General features: G+C 41.0%; 1 protein-coding gene across 1 annotated transcript in view; it reads left to right on the forward strand.

Annotated features, from left to right (window-relative positions):
• The window catches only part of gmds (GDP-mannose 4,6-dehydratase), a 544,463-nt gene that overhangs the window by 92,833 nt on the left and 435,271 nt on the right, over window positions 1-16,359 (forward strand). The window contains exons 3-4 of the mRNA XM_080202776.1: window positions 9,458-9,545; window positions 13,140-13,249. Of these exons, the coding sequence (XP_080058902.1) occupies window positions 9,458-9,545; window positions 13,140-13,249 (198 nt within the window). The remainder of the gene's footprint in view (window positions 1-9,457; window positions 9,546-13,139; window positions 13,250-16,359) is intronic.

Below are 16,359 nucleotides of genomic sequence, written 5' to 3' on the forward strand. Positions count from 1 at the left end.
GTCATTGGTCACAGGTATAGTGCCAGAAGACCGGAGGATAGCGAATGTTGTCCCATTGCTTAAGAAGGGGAATAGAGACTTTCCCGGGAACTATAGACCGGTGAGTCTTACTTCTGTTGTGGGCAAAGTATTAGAAAAAATTATTAGGGATAGGATTCATAGTTATTTAGAGAGTAATGAATTGATTGGAGATAGTCAGCACGGTTTTGTGAAGGGTAGGTCGTGCCTTACTAACCTTATTGAGTTTTTTTGAAAAAGTGACCAAAGAGGTGGATGGGGGTAAGGCAGTTGACGTGGTATATATGGACTTTAGTAAGGCATTTGATAAGGTTCACCATGGAAGGCTTCTGCAGAAAATGCAGATGTATGGGATTGAGGGTGATTTAGTTATTTGGATCAGGAATTGGCTAGCTGATAGAAGACAGAGGGTGGTGGTTGATAGAAAGTATTCGTCATGGAGTTCGGTTACAAGTGGTGTGCCTCAGGGATCTGTTTTGGGGCCACTGCTGTTTGTAATTTTTATAAATGATCTGGATGAGGGTATAGAAGGATGGATTAGTAAATTTGCTGATGACACCAAAGTCGGAGGAGTGGTAGATAGTGAAGAGGGGTGTCATAGTTTACAGAGAGACTTGGACAAGTTGCAGAGCTGGGCCGAGAGGTGGCGGATGGAGTTTAATGCGGAAAAGTGTGAGGTAATTCACTCCGGCAGGAATAACAAATGTGTAGAGTATAGGGCTAACGGTAGGACTCTGAATAGTGTTGACGAACAGAGGGATCTAGGTGTATATGTGCATAGACCCCTGAAAGTTGGAAATCAAGTTGATAAGGTTGTTAGGAAGGCATACGGTGTCTTGGCGTTTATTGGTAGGGGGATTGAATTTCAGAGCCGCAACATCATGTTGCAACTGTACAAAACTCTGGTGCGGCCGCACTTGGAGTATTGTGTACAGTTCTGGTCCCCACATTATAGGAAGGATGTGGAGGCATTGGAGAGGGTGCAGAGGAGGTTTACCAGGATGTTGCCTGGTATGGAGGGAAGGTCCTATGAGGAGAGACTGAGGGATTTGAGGTTGTTTTCATTAGAAAGAAGGCAGCTAAGAGGAGACCTTATTGAAACGTACAAGATGATTAGAGGTTTAGATAGGGTGGACAATGATAGCCTTTTTCCTCGGATGGAGAGAGCTAGCACAAGGGGACATAGCTTTAAATTAAGGGGTGATAGTTATAGGACGGATGTCAGATGTAGGTTCTTTACCCAGAGGGTGGTGAGGGAATGGAATGCCCTGCCTGCTGCAGTTGTAGATGCGCCAAGTTTGGGGGTGTTTAAGAGGTCCGTGGATAGGTTTATGGATGGAAAGGGATTGGTTTAGGTTAGAGGGTCATTGCTTTTTCCTTAATTGGTCGGCGCAACATTGAGGGCTGAAGGGCCTGTTCTGCGCTGTTATGTTCTATGTAACTGACTGAAGAACAGCTTCTTCCCCGCTGCCATCAGATTTTTGAATGGACCTTCCTTATGTTAAGTTGATCTTTCTTAGCAACCTAGCTATGACTGTAACACTACAATCTGCACCTTCTCCTTTCCTTCTCTCCTATGTACTCTATGAATGGTATGCTTTGTCTGTGTAGTGTACCAGAAGCAATACTTTTCACTGTATTTTAATAATGTGACAATTAATCAAATCAAACCAAATTACATCTTAAATTGTAACCACATGTTCATAGCTCTTCAATCAGGTTTCTGTTCCTGAATAAAAGTCACAAATTAGCTCCTCTGTCCTTGATGCATGAATTATTTTTTGTCATTGAGTCTCTCTGTTGTCTTTGATATGGTTGAACACGCCGTTGCCCTCCCAAGCCGCTCGTCCATTGTTCAACTCAGTGAAAATTTCATTCTTACATATTGAATAGCTTAAAAAATCATCTGAAGTGAAGTATCTTTCCTATCCTGAGCCATTACTCTGGAGTCTCCCAAGTATCTATCCTTGGCCCTTCTAATTCTCATCTAACTTCTTCCCCTCAGCGATATCAGCCAAAAACAGAACATCAGGTTTCATGTGTACATTGGTGACACTCCACTATACCTCATCACCATCTCCCTTGGCACCCTCAGTACTTCTGTTTTGTCAGACTTGTTTGTCATCCAATATTGTTTGAGTAGAAGATTCCTTCCATTGATTATTGGCAAGACTGAAGCAATCGTCTTTGGTTCCCACCACTTGTTCCATTCCCTGACTAACACTTCCATCTCTTCTCTGAAGCCGAACCAGATTGCCCACAATTTTAATGAACATTTTGAATCCAAGTCAAAAATCCAACCACGTATTCAACCATCATGACTGTCTATTTCTACCTCCATTATAATGACCAACACCAACCCTGCCTCAGCTCATTTGTTGCTGAAACCCTTATCCTTTGTTACCTCTAGACTTGACTATTCCAATGCTATTGAGGAGGAACTTCTTCACCCAAAGGGTTGTGAATCTGTGGAATTTCCTGCCCAGTGAAGCAGTTGAGGCTACCTCATTGAATGTTTTCAAGGCAAGGATAGATAAATTTTTGAACAGTAAAGGAATTAAGGGTTATGGTGAGCGCGCAGGTAAGTGGAGCTCAGTCCACAAAAAGATTAGCCATGACCTTATTGAATGGCAGAGTAGGCTTGAGGAGCCAAATGGCCTATTCCTGTTCCTAGTTCTTATGTTCTTATGCTGTTCTGTCTGTCCGCCCATCTTCCACATTTCATAAATCTGTGCTCACCCCAAACTATGATACCTGTAACTTGCAACATATTTTGTTTGCACACTGCCCCTATCCTTACTGACCTACATTTGATTCTGATCTGATAACACCTCAATTTCAAATCATCTTCCTTGTTTTCAAGTCCCCCATTGCCTTGTCCGATCTATCATTGTAATCTCTGGAACCACCTTTCGAATCCAGGTCCACAGAACATTAGCTGAGTTAGTGAAGAAAATTATCTCCAATTGCAACAGGGTCTTGATCAATTGGGCCAGTGGGCTGATGAATGGCAGATGGAGTTTAATTTAGACAAATGCAAGGTAATGTATTGGTAGACTGAACCAGGGCAGGACTTACTCAGTTAATGGTAGGATGCTGGGGAGAGTTACAGGACAAAGAGATCTAGGGGTACATGTTCATAGCTTCTTGAAAGTGGAGTCACAGGTGGACGGAGTGGTGAAGAAGGCATTCAGCATGCTTGGTTTCATTGGTCAGAACATTGAATACAGGAGTTGGGCGTCTTGTTGAAGTTGTACAAGACATTGGTAGGGCCACACTTGGAATACTGTGTGCTGTTCTGATCACCCTGTAATAGAAAGGATATTATTAAACTGGAAAGAATGCAGAAAAGATTTACTAGGTCGCTACCAGGACTTGATGGTTTGAGTTATAAGGAGAGGCTGGATAAACTAGGACTTTTTCTCTGGAGCGTAGGAGGCTGAGGAATGACCTTATAGAGGTCTACAAAATAATGAGGGACACAGATCAGCTAGATAGTCAATATCTTTTCCCAAAGGTGGGGAAATCTAAAACTAAGGCTTAGGGTGAGAGGGGAGAGATAGAAGAGTGTCCAGAGGGGCAGTTTTTTCACTGAGGGTGGTGAGTGTCTGGAACAAGCTGCCAGAGGTAGTAGTTGAGGCGGGTACAATTTTATCTTTTAGATGGATATACTGGGATGTGGGCAATTGGGATTAGCTTAGGGGGTTTAAAAAAAAAGGATGGCATGGACAAGTTGGGCCGAAGGGCCTGTTTCCATGCTGTAAACCTCTATGACTCTAAGTTTCTGGATTAATGTCATTAGGCCATCGCCTCCCCTAAAAAGCTCCATATAAACCACAGCGCTGATGTCTTTGATCAGAAACCTTCATTTGATGTCCTTCACACTTCATATTCCGACCATACACAGTTCAGAGCTAAGGACATTGGTCCACTTCACAACTGGTCACATGTTAACTCAAGGATACAGATAATGCAAGTTAAATAGAAACAAAGGAAAGCTTTACAGCATCACAGAACTACATAAAATATCAAAATACCTTACAACAAGTAAATTGTTACCATTCTTGGCGATCAACTTGCAGCCAGACCTCCGTCCCACAACGATTTCACTCATCCCTCCGCTACCCCTTGTTATAAGTTAGATATCGAATGAAAGTGTAACTGCCAGACGGATCTACTTCATTTTACGTGCACGCATGTCGAAGAAAAGATCTTTTAGAGTTTGAATTAAAATACTACGCAGACCACGAGCTGTAGCTGACATTACAATGCTCTTACAAATCTACTTGACCTTTTTACAAAAACAGCTCTCCAAATTCACCCTGTGCAGTGCAGTTAGGTGATTTTGAGTTAACGTTCCTTCCATTTGATGAAAGGCTTTTGATTGATTCACTAATGCTACCACTTATGGTTGTTTGTTTTGCAGTGTTCCTTCAACACGATGTTTTAATTGGCAGGTATGCTGAAAATCACATAGATTGTGGCTTCAGGACTTAGAGAAAGGGAAGGTTAGCAGTGTAATTGAGTCAGCAGCCCTGGGTAAGAATGTTAACAATTACTGCTGAGGTAGAGCATCTTTGATTTTGGTAATTATCAGTTTATAGCTTGTTGAATGAAGAACTTCATCAAAATATTATACAACACTCCTGGTGATAAATTTGCAGCCAGAGCTGCATCCCACAACCATCTCATTCATCCCTCCACTGCCCCTTGTTAGTAAGTTAGATTTCATGAATATTATAACGTGTTAGGTGCTCTTGCCAGATAGATATTTTGCATTCATGTATTATCATAGAAGCCCTACAGTACAGAAGGAGGCCATTTGGCCCATCAAGTCTGCACTAACAACAATCCAACCCAGGTCCTACCCCCATCACTGCATACATTTACCTGGCTAATCCCTCTGATCTACGCATCCCGGGATACTAAGGGGCAATTTAGCATGGCCAATCAATCTAACCTGCATAATTTTGGACGGTGGGAGGAAAACCGGAGGAAACACATGCAGACACAGGGAGAATGTGCGAACTCCACACAGACAGTGACCCAAGTCGGGAATCAAATCCAGGTCCCTGGAACTGTGAGGCAACAGCGCTAACCACTCTGCTATCTTGCTATGTCATGTAAATGGTAATCCTGTTATTTCAAAATGTAATGAAGTTGACGTCCAATATTCGAGCAGGAATTTTCTCCAACTAAATATTGTGAAGACTGAAGGCATCATTAACGAATATTTGAAAGGAAAAAAGTGAGATCCAGAGGTAGAGGGAAATCCAAAGTTTAGGGCTTATGCTAGTGGAGCAATTAAAATTGAGGATGCCCAAAAGGCCAGAATTAGAGAAGCATAAATAGGTTGTGGTATTGGAGACCAGCGATTGGGATGGGTAAGTCCGTGGAGGGATTTGGAAAGAAGGATGCAAATTTTAATATCAAGACATTGCTCGATCAGGAATAAATGTAAACCAGCGAACACAGTGGTGATAGATGAACAGAACATGGTGCAAGTTAAGACACAGCAGGTGTAGTTTAGAATGACCCCAAGTTTAACTTTCCAGCTCCCAAGTCTTTTTTTTAAAGTCTCGTTAAAACCATTCCTTTGACCAAGGTCTACCCAACCTAATATCTCTTCCTTGACCTGTCCCCATTTACACATGATTATGCTTCTGATAACACATTTGGACATTTTGTGAATTAAAGGTCCTATAAATGCAAGTTGTTGCCCTTGCTTTGTCATTGGAAAGTTAGGCCTTGTGGTGCAGTGGTGATGTCTCTACCGCCGGACCAGAATGTCTAAGTATGAGTTCAACGCGAGGACGAGTTAGCCACAGAAGGAGCATGCAGTGCGGTTCAACAGGCTGATAATTAGCTGGGAAATCATTCCACCCCTTCCTCCATTGTTCCCCAAGGGGTAAAAAAATGGTATGAGCATGAAGATATGCTAATAACAACATTGGAAAGTTTAGCTTTGCAAACACAAGCTTTTAAAGTGCTTCATTATCCTTCATGCTCTAATTTTTACTTGCATTGAGAGACTCTTCCCACTCAGAAAGGATAGTAGGACTAGGGGGCACAGCCTCAAGATAAAGGGGGGGTGGTTTAGAACGGAGTTGAGGAGGAATTTCTTCACTCAAAGGGTGGTGAATCTCTGGAATTCTCTGCCCGTTGAAGTGGTGGAGGCTACCTTGCTAAATATTTTTAAGACGCGGGTTGATAGGTTTTGGTAAGAGAGGGGATTAAGGGTTATGGGGAGAGGGCGGGAATGTGGAACTGAGCCAGGACAGATCAGCCATGATCTTATTGAATGGCGGGGCAGGCTCGAAGGGCTAGATGGCCTACTCCTGCTCCTATTTCTTATGTTCTTATGTTCTTAAACTATGATGCATCATTCAATGTAGATTGGCATCAGTCAACTGGTCTGGTGGAATAAGGCATGGTAATTAATTGATTACTGTGCTCTTTGAATGCAAAATTCAAAGGAGCTTGGAAATTTGCTCTGAATCCAAACACATGAGGTTCTAGGGTTTGATATTTCTAGCTAAAGAAAAAGTGAGATTCTGTGTTTTTGAATAATAATGATCTTGGGTTAGATTTTTATAAGCACTTGAGGTCTAATTCTATAATCGATCATCATGGTAAGTGTATCTGATATATTGGATGACTGCAGCAGAAAGGTGCAGGCCAAACTTTATTTTCAATGTGTGGGATGGCTTGTGTCTTTATATATGTTGGACTAGCTTTATTTAGTTCTTTGCTAAGTAATCCAGAAAGTTGATTAAGCTGGTGCTATTAATATTGTGTAGATGGGCTTTCAAAAGGTGTTTGATAAAATAACAAATAATAGGTTTGTTAGGAAACTGGGATTAAAGGGCAGTACATGTGTGAAAACAGAATTTGTTATGGGACAGTGGTGGTGAATGAACCTTTTCGGAAAGGAAAATGTTTCGTGGTGTACCCCAGTTTTGGTAACACTACCCCTTTTAATATATATTAATAACCTAGACTTGGGTATATGAGGCATAATTTCAAAGTTTACAAATGGCACAAAACTAGAAAATGTAATAAACAGTGAGTATAGACATAAACATTTGGAGACTGATGAAATGGTCAGGTGTGTGGCATGTGATTTCAAATCAGACGTGAAATGTTGCAAACTGATAGATGGATGAAGAAAACAATATAAACTAAATGGTGCAATATTAAAGGGGAGCAGGAACACATGGGAGTGTGTAAACAAATCTTTGAAGGTGGCAGGACAAGTTGATAAGGTTGTGTTAAAAGAAAGCAAAATGGATCTTTGGCTTAATAGAGGCAAAGTGTGTTAAAACAAAGAGGTCCTGCTAAACCTTGATGAATTACAGGTTAGGCCCCAGGTGTTCCAATTCTGGACACTTCTGGATGCATGTCAGTGCCTGAGAGGACATTTATTTGAACAACACAGCAGAAGCAGGACTTCAGTTAGGTGGAGAGACTAAAAACATTGAGATTATTCTTCTCAGAACAGAGAAGTTTAAGGGAAGTTAAGAGTTGTTCAAATGTTCAGGAAGGATTTTGATTGCATAAATAAGGAGGAAGTGTTTCCAGTGGCAGGAGAGATGGTAATCAAAGGTCCTAGATTTAAGGTAATTGGCAAAACAGAGGGGATATAACTTGTGTTTGTTTTTTAAAAATAATATATTTGTTATTATCTGGAATTAATTGCCTGAAAGGGTGAAGGAAATGGTTTCAGCATGAACATCCGAATGGAAAGTGAATGGGGATGAGGGTGCAAGCCAGGTGCCTAACACTGATGTACAGAACTGGCCAGTATCCTAAGGAATTGAGGCAGGCCTTCTAAGCTGCCCACTTTGGCATCCAGTCATGTCCGTTTTCCCCTTTGCTTTACTTTGTGTGGTGGCATTCTGATTCCAGACCATCCCACTATTTCGCAATGAAAGTAACATGGGTGGGTGCTGCCAGGCAGGAAGCAGGATCATAACATTGAGAAATGGCCCACATCTCTTAAAGGAAAATCCAGTCCCAAGTTAGAAGATTCATGAGCAGGGCAGTACAAAAGGTATGTTGATTGGCTAAATGAGTGGAGAAAAACTGTGGCAGATTGGTGCTCAATGTGGGAAGGTGTGAGGCGATTCACCTTACACCCAAGAGATTTGAATATTTTCCACCTGGTGAAAAGCAATGAACCAAGGGGACATTTTAGGATCCAAATACAGAAATCACTAACATCTAGTGGACCGGTTCAAAAAATATTTAAAAGGCTCTTTCTTGCTTGCGGTTCACAATGTTTTCATCGTCTTGTTTTTTGCCTTATGTATTTTTCCCAGTCCACTGGATTACCACTTTTCCTGGCGTTTGTATAAGTCACTTGTCTTTCTATTGTCTTCCTGTTGATGTGGTATAACTTTTGCTGTTCAGGAGTGTGTATTTGTCTTGTATTGTACCAGCTGCTTTTTCGAATACTTCCCAGTGCTACTAAGGCGGTCTCTCTGTTTAGAAACTCAGCCCAATGTCTGTGACTCATTGCTTCAAAGTCAGTCTTATTTAAGTTTAAGGGATTTATTTGTGTGATCTTTCTCTTTCTCAAACCTGACTTCAAACTCTCATCATGTTATGACCACTATTTGAATAATGCTTCCTTTCTGTAGAATTATACATCCTTAGATCTTTATGATCTTTATTATCTCTTAAACTGTGAAGCGTCTTTGATGCTAAATAAGTCTGAAGTAAGAATGGTGCAGTCCTCATGAAGTTGCATGGTTCCATCAGATTAAACTTCGACAATATCTCATCACACACTTGGAGATACTCTTGTCAAATTGGGCCTAAGATACGTGGAAGTACTACCCTGTAGAAAGTTGTATAGGGTCTGTACCAACAGCAGTGATGATAGCTTGCTTTTGTTTACCAGCTTTAAGGTAGAAAAATATCCTAAGGTGCTTCACAGGAGTGTTACCAGACAAATTTGATGCACAAGAGATTTTTAGACAGGTGAACTTTTGCTGAAAGGCTAAGTATTCAGGAGCAACTTCTAAGGAGGAGAGAGATAGGTGGAGAAGTTTGGAGAGAGAAAATGCCAGAGCAGATAGTCAACTTATAATTTCTCAGTAGTTTGACTTAGAGACTCTTAATCATGACTGGATTTTTGCACATGCCCTGACACCTAGCTGACCAAAACATTCTATAATGACCCATATGAAATGTATAATACCTGTGTGCTGGAAACACTTTTTCTTTAGGACATAAACATTTAGCTTTTAACTGCTGTTACTTTTTTGGGAAACCAATGAGTTATTTTCTGAATTGCATTCATTTTAAGGGCATTCTGGTGTTTATTGGTCAAGCAGAAGTTGTCCTTTTCCTTCTGCACATTTTGTCCTTTGAAATCTAACCTATTTTTTGGTCAGCTAAATTTGACTTTTTTTTGTTGCATGTTTCTTCTTAGGTGCATGGAATTATACGTCGATCCAGTTCTTTCAACACTGGGCGTATTGAGCATTTGTACAAGAATCCCCGCACGCACATCGAAGGGAGTAAGTTCGTAATTGTACTTGGTCGATGCTTTTTTTTTGCCAATAAACTGTTCCCTTGCTAAATTTACATCCTTTCTTTGCCTTCCATTTTCCTTTATGGCTGCACTAATAAAAACATTTCTTAACGTGTTAATTAATAACCATTCAGTTTTCGAAGCAGAATTTCATTTTTCTTTGTGTATTCCTTTTTGCCACCTCAGTCAGTCCATTAATAAAGTTGTAGTAACAGTTATCCGGTGTGTTTTATTAGGGTTGGGGTCAATTTTAAAAGCTTTTAGACTATTAAGATGATGCATTACTGTGCACTGGCACAGATTTTGACTTATGCAAAGCTACCTTTTAATACTGTGAGGACTTTGCCTGTTAGTTGTTGATACTTTTACAAAACCTTTTTGTTTAGCTTTTTCATATTCATTTAGTTCAGGTTATAAAGCTTGTTGAAATAGTTCACCATGGTGGCTTCTTAATGCTTAATTTTTCTTGTAAAAACATTGAGAAAATACTATGACAACAATATGGGGCGGCACAGAGGTAAGCACTGCTGCCTCAGTGCTGGGGGACAGGTTCAATTCCGGCCTCGGGTGACTATGGGGAGTTTGCACGTTCTTTATGTGTCTGCGTGGGTTTCCACCTGGTGCTCTGGTTTCCTCCCACACCCAAAAGATGTGCGGGTTAGGTTGATTGACTATGCTAAAGTGCCCCATAGTGTTGGGGGGATTAGCAGGGTAAGTGCGTGGGGTTGCGGGGTTAGTGTCTGAGGGGATTGTTGTTGGTGCAGGCTTGATGGGCCGAATGGCCTCCTTCTGCACTGTAGGGATTCTATATACTTGAAAATTTAATGTTGCAAAAAAAAGTCTCATTTTAATTTGCTGGTTCTTATTATGTCCAACGCATTTACAATGGACAAAGATTTTCCAGCCATGCTTGCCCTGAAACTGGAAAAGCCCGTCTAAGGTCAACAGATCTTCCCATGGTCTGCCCCTCACCCACTTCAATTCCCATGGCGAGCAGAATGGGAAAATCCTGCCCAATGTGTTTAATTTTCAAATTGTGGTGGCATTGGGAGCTGTTGTTGGTACAGTCACTATGCAAATATCCGATGAGATGATATGCAGTTACACCTACTATAGAGGATCAATTGTCTGTGGCCTATCTTTGGTAGCTAGAAATGTAATTTGTAACTGTGAGGGTATAACTGAATACTTTCGTGTAAGAAAGTGAAAATGTGTGCCTTTAGAACAATAGATGGGTGAAGAAAGAATCATTGCAAATTATAAACAGGAAATATAGAAACAAATCTAACTGTGAACTGGCACTGCTCCAGTTTTCTTTTCACTGTGGATCATTCTCAATAAAGATATTTTACACTGACCGCCAGCCTTTTGTTGTTGGCCTCTTGCATTCAATAGTCTATGAAATAGTTGTCAATATATTAAAGTTAAGATTCTCTCTCCATAATTCTTATTGGTGATATTGACTCCCAAGTTTGAATGCCTCACTAATAATATTTCATTTTCTTTAAAACTTTAAATTGAAATTTTAGAAGTTGTAGAACATAGAACACTACAGTACAGTACAGGCCCTTCGGCCCTCCATGTTGTGCCGAGCAATGTCCAAACCCAAGATCAAGCTAACCCACTCCGTCATTCTGGTGTGTTCCATGTGCCTATCCAATAACTGCTTGGAACTTGCTAAAGTGTCCAACTCACTATCACAGCAGGCACTCTATTCCACACCCCAGCCACTCTGAGTAAAGAATCTACATCAGACATCCCTCCTATATCTCTCACCATGAACCTTATAGTTATGCCCCCCTAGTAACAGCTACATCCACCTGAGGAAATAGTCTCTGAACACCACTCTATCTATCCCCTTCACCATCTTATAAACTTCTTGTAAGTCGCCTCTCATCCTCCTCCACTGTAAAAAGAAAAGCCCCAGCTCCCTGGGGCCTATCCTCCAAACCAGGCAGCATCCTGGTAAATCTCCTCTGCACTCTCTCCAATGCTTCCACATCCTCCTTATAGTGAGGTGACCAGAACTGCACACAGTATTCCAAATGTGGTCTCACCAAGGTCCTGTATAGTTGCAGCATAACCCCACGACTCTTAAACTCAAATCCCCGTTAATAAACGCTAACACACTATCAGCCTTCTTCACGGCTTTATCCACTTGAGTGGCAACCTTCAGAGATCTGTGGATATGAACCCCAAGATCTCTCTGTTCCTCCACATTTCTCAGAGCCCTGCCATTGACCCTGTAATCAGCATTCAAGTTTGTCCTACCAAAATGAATCATTAAATATTAAAGAGACAACTTCATTGTTTTCACGCTAATTAATTTAGAACATAGAACACTACAGCACAAACAGGCCCTTCGGCCCACGAGTTGCGCCGATCACATCAACACCTACCAATCTATAGACCTATCTATAACCCCCCATCCCATTAAGTTCCATATACTCATCTAGAAGTCTTTTAAAAGACCCCAGCGAGTTCGCCTCCACCACCACTGACGGCAGCCGATTCCATTCACTCACCACCCTCTGAGTGAAAAACTTACCCCTAACATCACTTCTGTACTTGCCTCCCCGCACCTTAAATCTGTGTCCTCTCGTAGCGACCATTTCAACCCGGGGAAATAGCCTCTGAGAATCCACCCTATCTATTCCACTCAACATTTTATAAACTTCTATCAGGTCGCCTCTCAACCTTCGTCTCTCCAGGGAAAAGAGTCCCAGCTCCCTCAACCTAACTTCATAAGGCATGCCTCCCAGTCCAGGCAACATCCTTGTACATCTCCTCTGTACCCTTTCAATAGCTTCTACGTCCTTCCTATAGTAAGGTGACCAGAACTGCGCACAGGACTCCAAATGAGGCCTGACAAGGGTCTTATAAAGTTGCAGCATTACCTCCCGATTCCTAAACTCAATCCCTCGATTAATGATGTAACCTCTTTAATGTTCCTGATTAGATGATACTTGATTAAGTCTTAAGATCATAAGATATAGAAGCAGAATTAAGCCATTCAGCCTACCGTGTCTGCTGCGCCATGGCTGATACCCCATTCTCCTGCCATTTCCCCATAACCTTTGGTCCCCTTCCCAATCAAGAACCTATCTGTCTTGAATGCACTCAATGACCTGGCCTCCACAGCCTTCTGTGGCAATATATTCCATAAATTCACCACCCTCTGGCTGAAGAAATTCCTCCTTACCTCAGTTCCAAAGGGTCATCCCTTTACCCTGTGGTTGTGTCTTCGGATCATCACCTCCCCTACTAATGGAAACATCTTTCCCACATCCACTCAATCCAGGCGTTTCAGTATTCTGGAAGTTTCAATGTGACCGCCCCCCCCCCCCCCCCCCCCCCCCCCCAGCTTTCTAAACTCCTTTTGAGTACAGACCAAGAGCCCTCAAAAGAGTTACTTTTATTGTTTCATAAATAGAGAGGCAATGCAAAATAAAATGTCTTCTAAAGCCGAATTGAATTTCAATTTGACTTCAAGGGCAATAGTTTGGAGCATGTTAGTTGCCTTTCCTTTGATATGGTAAATTCCAGACTCTAAGTACTAACTTGGGCTTTCAATTTACAGATATGAGGCTGCACTATGGAGATCTCACTGACAGCACGTGCCTAGTTAAGATCATTAATGAAGTGAAGCCCACCGAAATCTATAACCTGGGTGCACAGAGCCACGTTAAAGTAAGTGATTTTGAATAAAAGACTACCCTGCCCTTCCGTTCACACTTTGAAAGTTAACTTAGATGGTCTTGCATACAAAACATTAGTTTGAGGAAATTTAAGCAACCAGAAGACTAAGATGCAGGAGCAGAAGCAGGCCTTTTGGCTCATCTAGTCTGGTCCAACATTCAATCAAATCATGACTGATCTGATATAATAGTCCTCACCTCTATTTCCTCATCTTTTCCCCATAACCCTTAATTTCATTACTGATGAAAAATCTGTGCACTTCTGCCCTGAACATTTTTAACGACCCAGCCTCTACAGTCCCCTAAGGTAAAGAATTCCACAGATTCAGCACCCTCAGAGGAGGACTTCTTCCTCATCTCCTCCTTAAATAAGCAATACCTTCCCTTGGGAATCATGTCTTCTAATCCTAGACTCACACAGGCCTCTGGCCTGTCAAGCTCCCTTATAATCCTGTATGTCTCACATCAGGTTGCCTCATTCTCCAAAACTCCAATGAGTATAGGCCAAACCTACTCTTCTCCTAATAAGAAAATCCCTCCACGCCCGGGATTAACTTAATGTACAAGGACCCCAAAAACCCTTTGTGCTGCAGCTTTCTGTAGTCTTTCTCCATCTAAATGATATTCAGCTCCTTTATTCTTCCTAGCATATTGCATAACTTTACGTGTTCCTACATCATATTCCATCTGCCAAGTTTTTGTCTAGTCAGTGAACCTGTCGGTATCGCTCTGTAGACTCTATCATTCTCACCACTTGCCTTTCCACCTATTTTTGTGTCATCTGCAAACTTGGCATTCACTTCCCTTGTGCAAGTCATTTAGACATAGTGTAAATAAGTGTGGCCCCAAGACTGACTCCACTAGTTCAGCCTGCCATCCTGAAAATGTCCCTCTTTTCTAACTTTGTCTTCTATCAGCTTGCCAATCTCTAATGTGCTACTTCGAACACATGGATTCTTATCTTTTTTAGCACCTTTTGTGGATACCTTATCAAATGGTTTTAATAGGGGTGCATCAATCTCGGGATTTCTGGCCTTGCTGGTGTCTTTAGGGCCCTGCCTGCCCCTCCAGTTGACTGTCTGATTCTCACTTCCCCTTTTAAAGTGCACAGAATGGTGCTCAACACAGTGAGAAAAACCGGCTGTGAAGCCTGCAAACTCCACACTGGTTTTCTCACCTGAGCCAACACTGTGTATTTTGATTCCCCTCAATAGCTGCAAAGAAAGAAGCACAGCAGAGGGTAAAGAGATTTCAAAGCAAGGGCATTTTTTTTTGCAATAACTTTTTCCCTCTTTAAGGAGTTAAACTCTTTTCATATTTTTGTGTAAGTTTGACATGATGTTTTGCCATGCCATTTGGACTCAGCCTTTTAACCACTAATCTCTAATTCCTCTGTAGTTTAAAAACTGGGATTAGACTGTTTTGCTTGAGGGCAAATCTTTGCATAACCAGAACCCACCAAGCATTGACACACACCACACACGCATGGTAGTGCACATGGCACTGTCATTACTGTGTGAAATTGTTTTTCACAAACTCAACCATTCAAGAAAAACTCATCATACCACCATATGTAATGTGCACTGTAGATCATGAAAGTAACATGTAAATGTGTTTTAGCCAAGGACTCTTTGCAAAAACATTTTTAAAAGGAAAATGTTTAGATATAGTAGTTATGATGGATGTTCTGCATGCAATGCAATGCTATAAATATGTTCCATATCCTTCACATCTGCATTTTGTAAAGGCAACTATTATAGCTAATCTGGAAAATACAGTAGTTTGTCTTCAGCAATTTTCTCATTTTCCTGTATCCTTCTTTGTAGCTTACTTCCTCTTAATAACGTGTATTATTCTTGAAGGGTAATCAGTATTAAAAAAAGCTCCTCTTATTTAGTGAAATCCTTTGTATTGGAGTTCTGATAGGTAGTCATTCTTTTTATATCTCTTAATTTTGTGCTTTCATTTCCCAGTGCCATTTTGTTTTGTGCGTGATGTATGACTTCTAAGTTTGACTTCAGAGAAGTCTCCTGTTTCAATAAATCGAATATTCGTCTGCAATATTTTTACATGTATATATTTGTGTTGGCTGCTGTCTTCCAGAAATGACAGTCCTCTATGAATCTCTCACTTCCAGTTAATTAAAAATGGGCCATTCTGAAAGTAAGAAAGTAAAATAATAGGAAATTAGCCTGGCTTCCTATAGGAAACACATGAAGATAGAAGGGACTCTTAACAATGTGGTTTCAGTACTGTAGCAGCATAATTTTCATAGAAATATAAACACGTGTCATCGTGGAGTATGAAATTTGCCCCTCAATCTATTTTTTCAAAAACTTATTACAAGAATACTCAGCATCATATTAAGATGAAGTCCATTTTAACGTTTTACCATTTATTTTGTTTAAAAGTGCTGAGATGAAATTTCAGCTGTGCATATTTAGTTAATAAAACAATAAACATAAATCATTTTATGGCATTACGTTCCTGTATAACAGAGTGGTAAGGCATGATTTGAACTACTGATAGTATATTAGGGAATTACCTGACTGATTGTATTACGAGGGCAAGGGCTAGACATAGACTAAATGCCCTTCTCGAAGGGCTGAAGGAAAAAAAAGCACAATGAACCATCCACCTACAGATTCATCTTGAGAGGCCAAAAGCTTCTGCAAATGTGGGGAATGAAGGAGAAAAATAAAACTAATATTAGGGAGGGAGTAAAGAGAAACAGTTGTCGGCAAGTTGAATAATACTTCATGTATTGAATCAAAAACGGTTCCTCACAAATGGGATATACTGGATATTTCACTGTTTCCCCATTTTGTATTCCCTCAATGTCACAAAATACCAAAGCAGTATGCTGTTTCTAATTATTGAATGTAAACAGTGGATGGGGGCTACCAAACTCATCTTTTCATTCTCGTACACCACCCAGCAGAATTTTACTCAGCCAGCAGTTAAAACTTGGGTGTTTGGTTCTTTGCTCAATGCCACTCTAGTTTTTGCTTGAGCCCTGCCTGCAACTGCTTCTCCCTGGGATGGGTTGGCATGGTGGCACTGTGGTTAACGCTGATGTCTCATTGTGCCAGTGACCTGGGT

The sequence above is a fragment of the Carcharhinus amblyrhynchos genome, chromosome 2 (genome assembly GCF_965287045.1).
Source record: "Carcharhinus amblyrhynchos chromosome 2, sCarAmb.v2.hapA, whole genome shotgun sequence".
Taxonomy (NCBI): domain Eukaryota; kingdom Metazoa; phylum Chordata; class Chondrichthyes; order Carcharhiniformes; family Carcharhinidae; genus Carcharhinus; species Carcharhinus amblyrhynchos.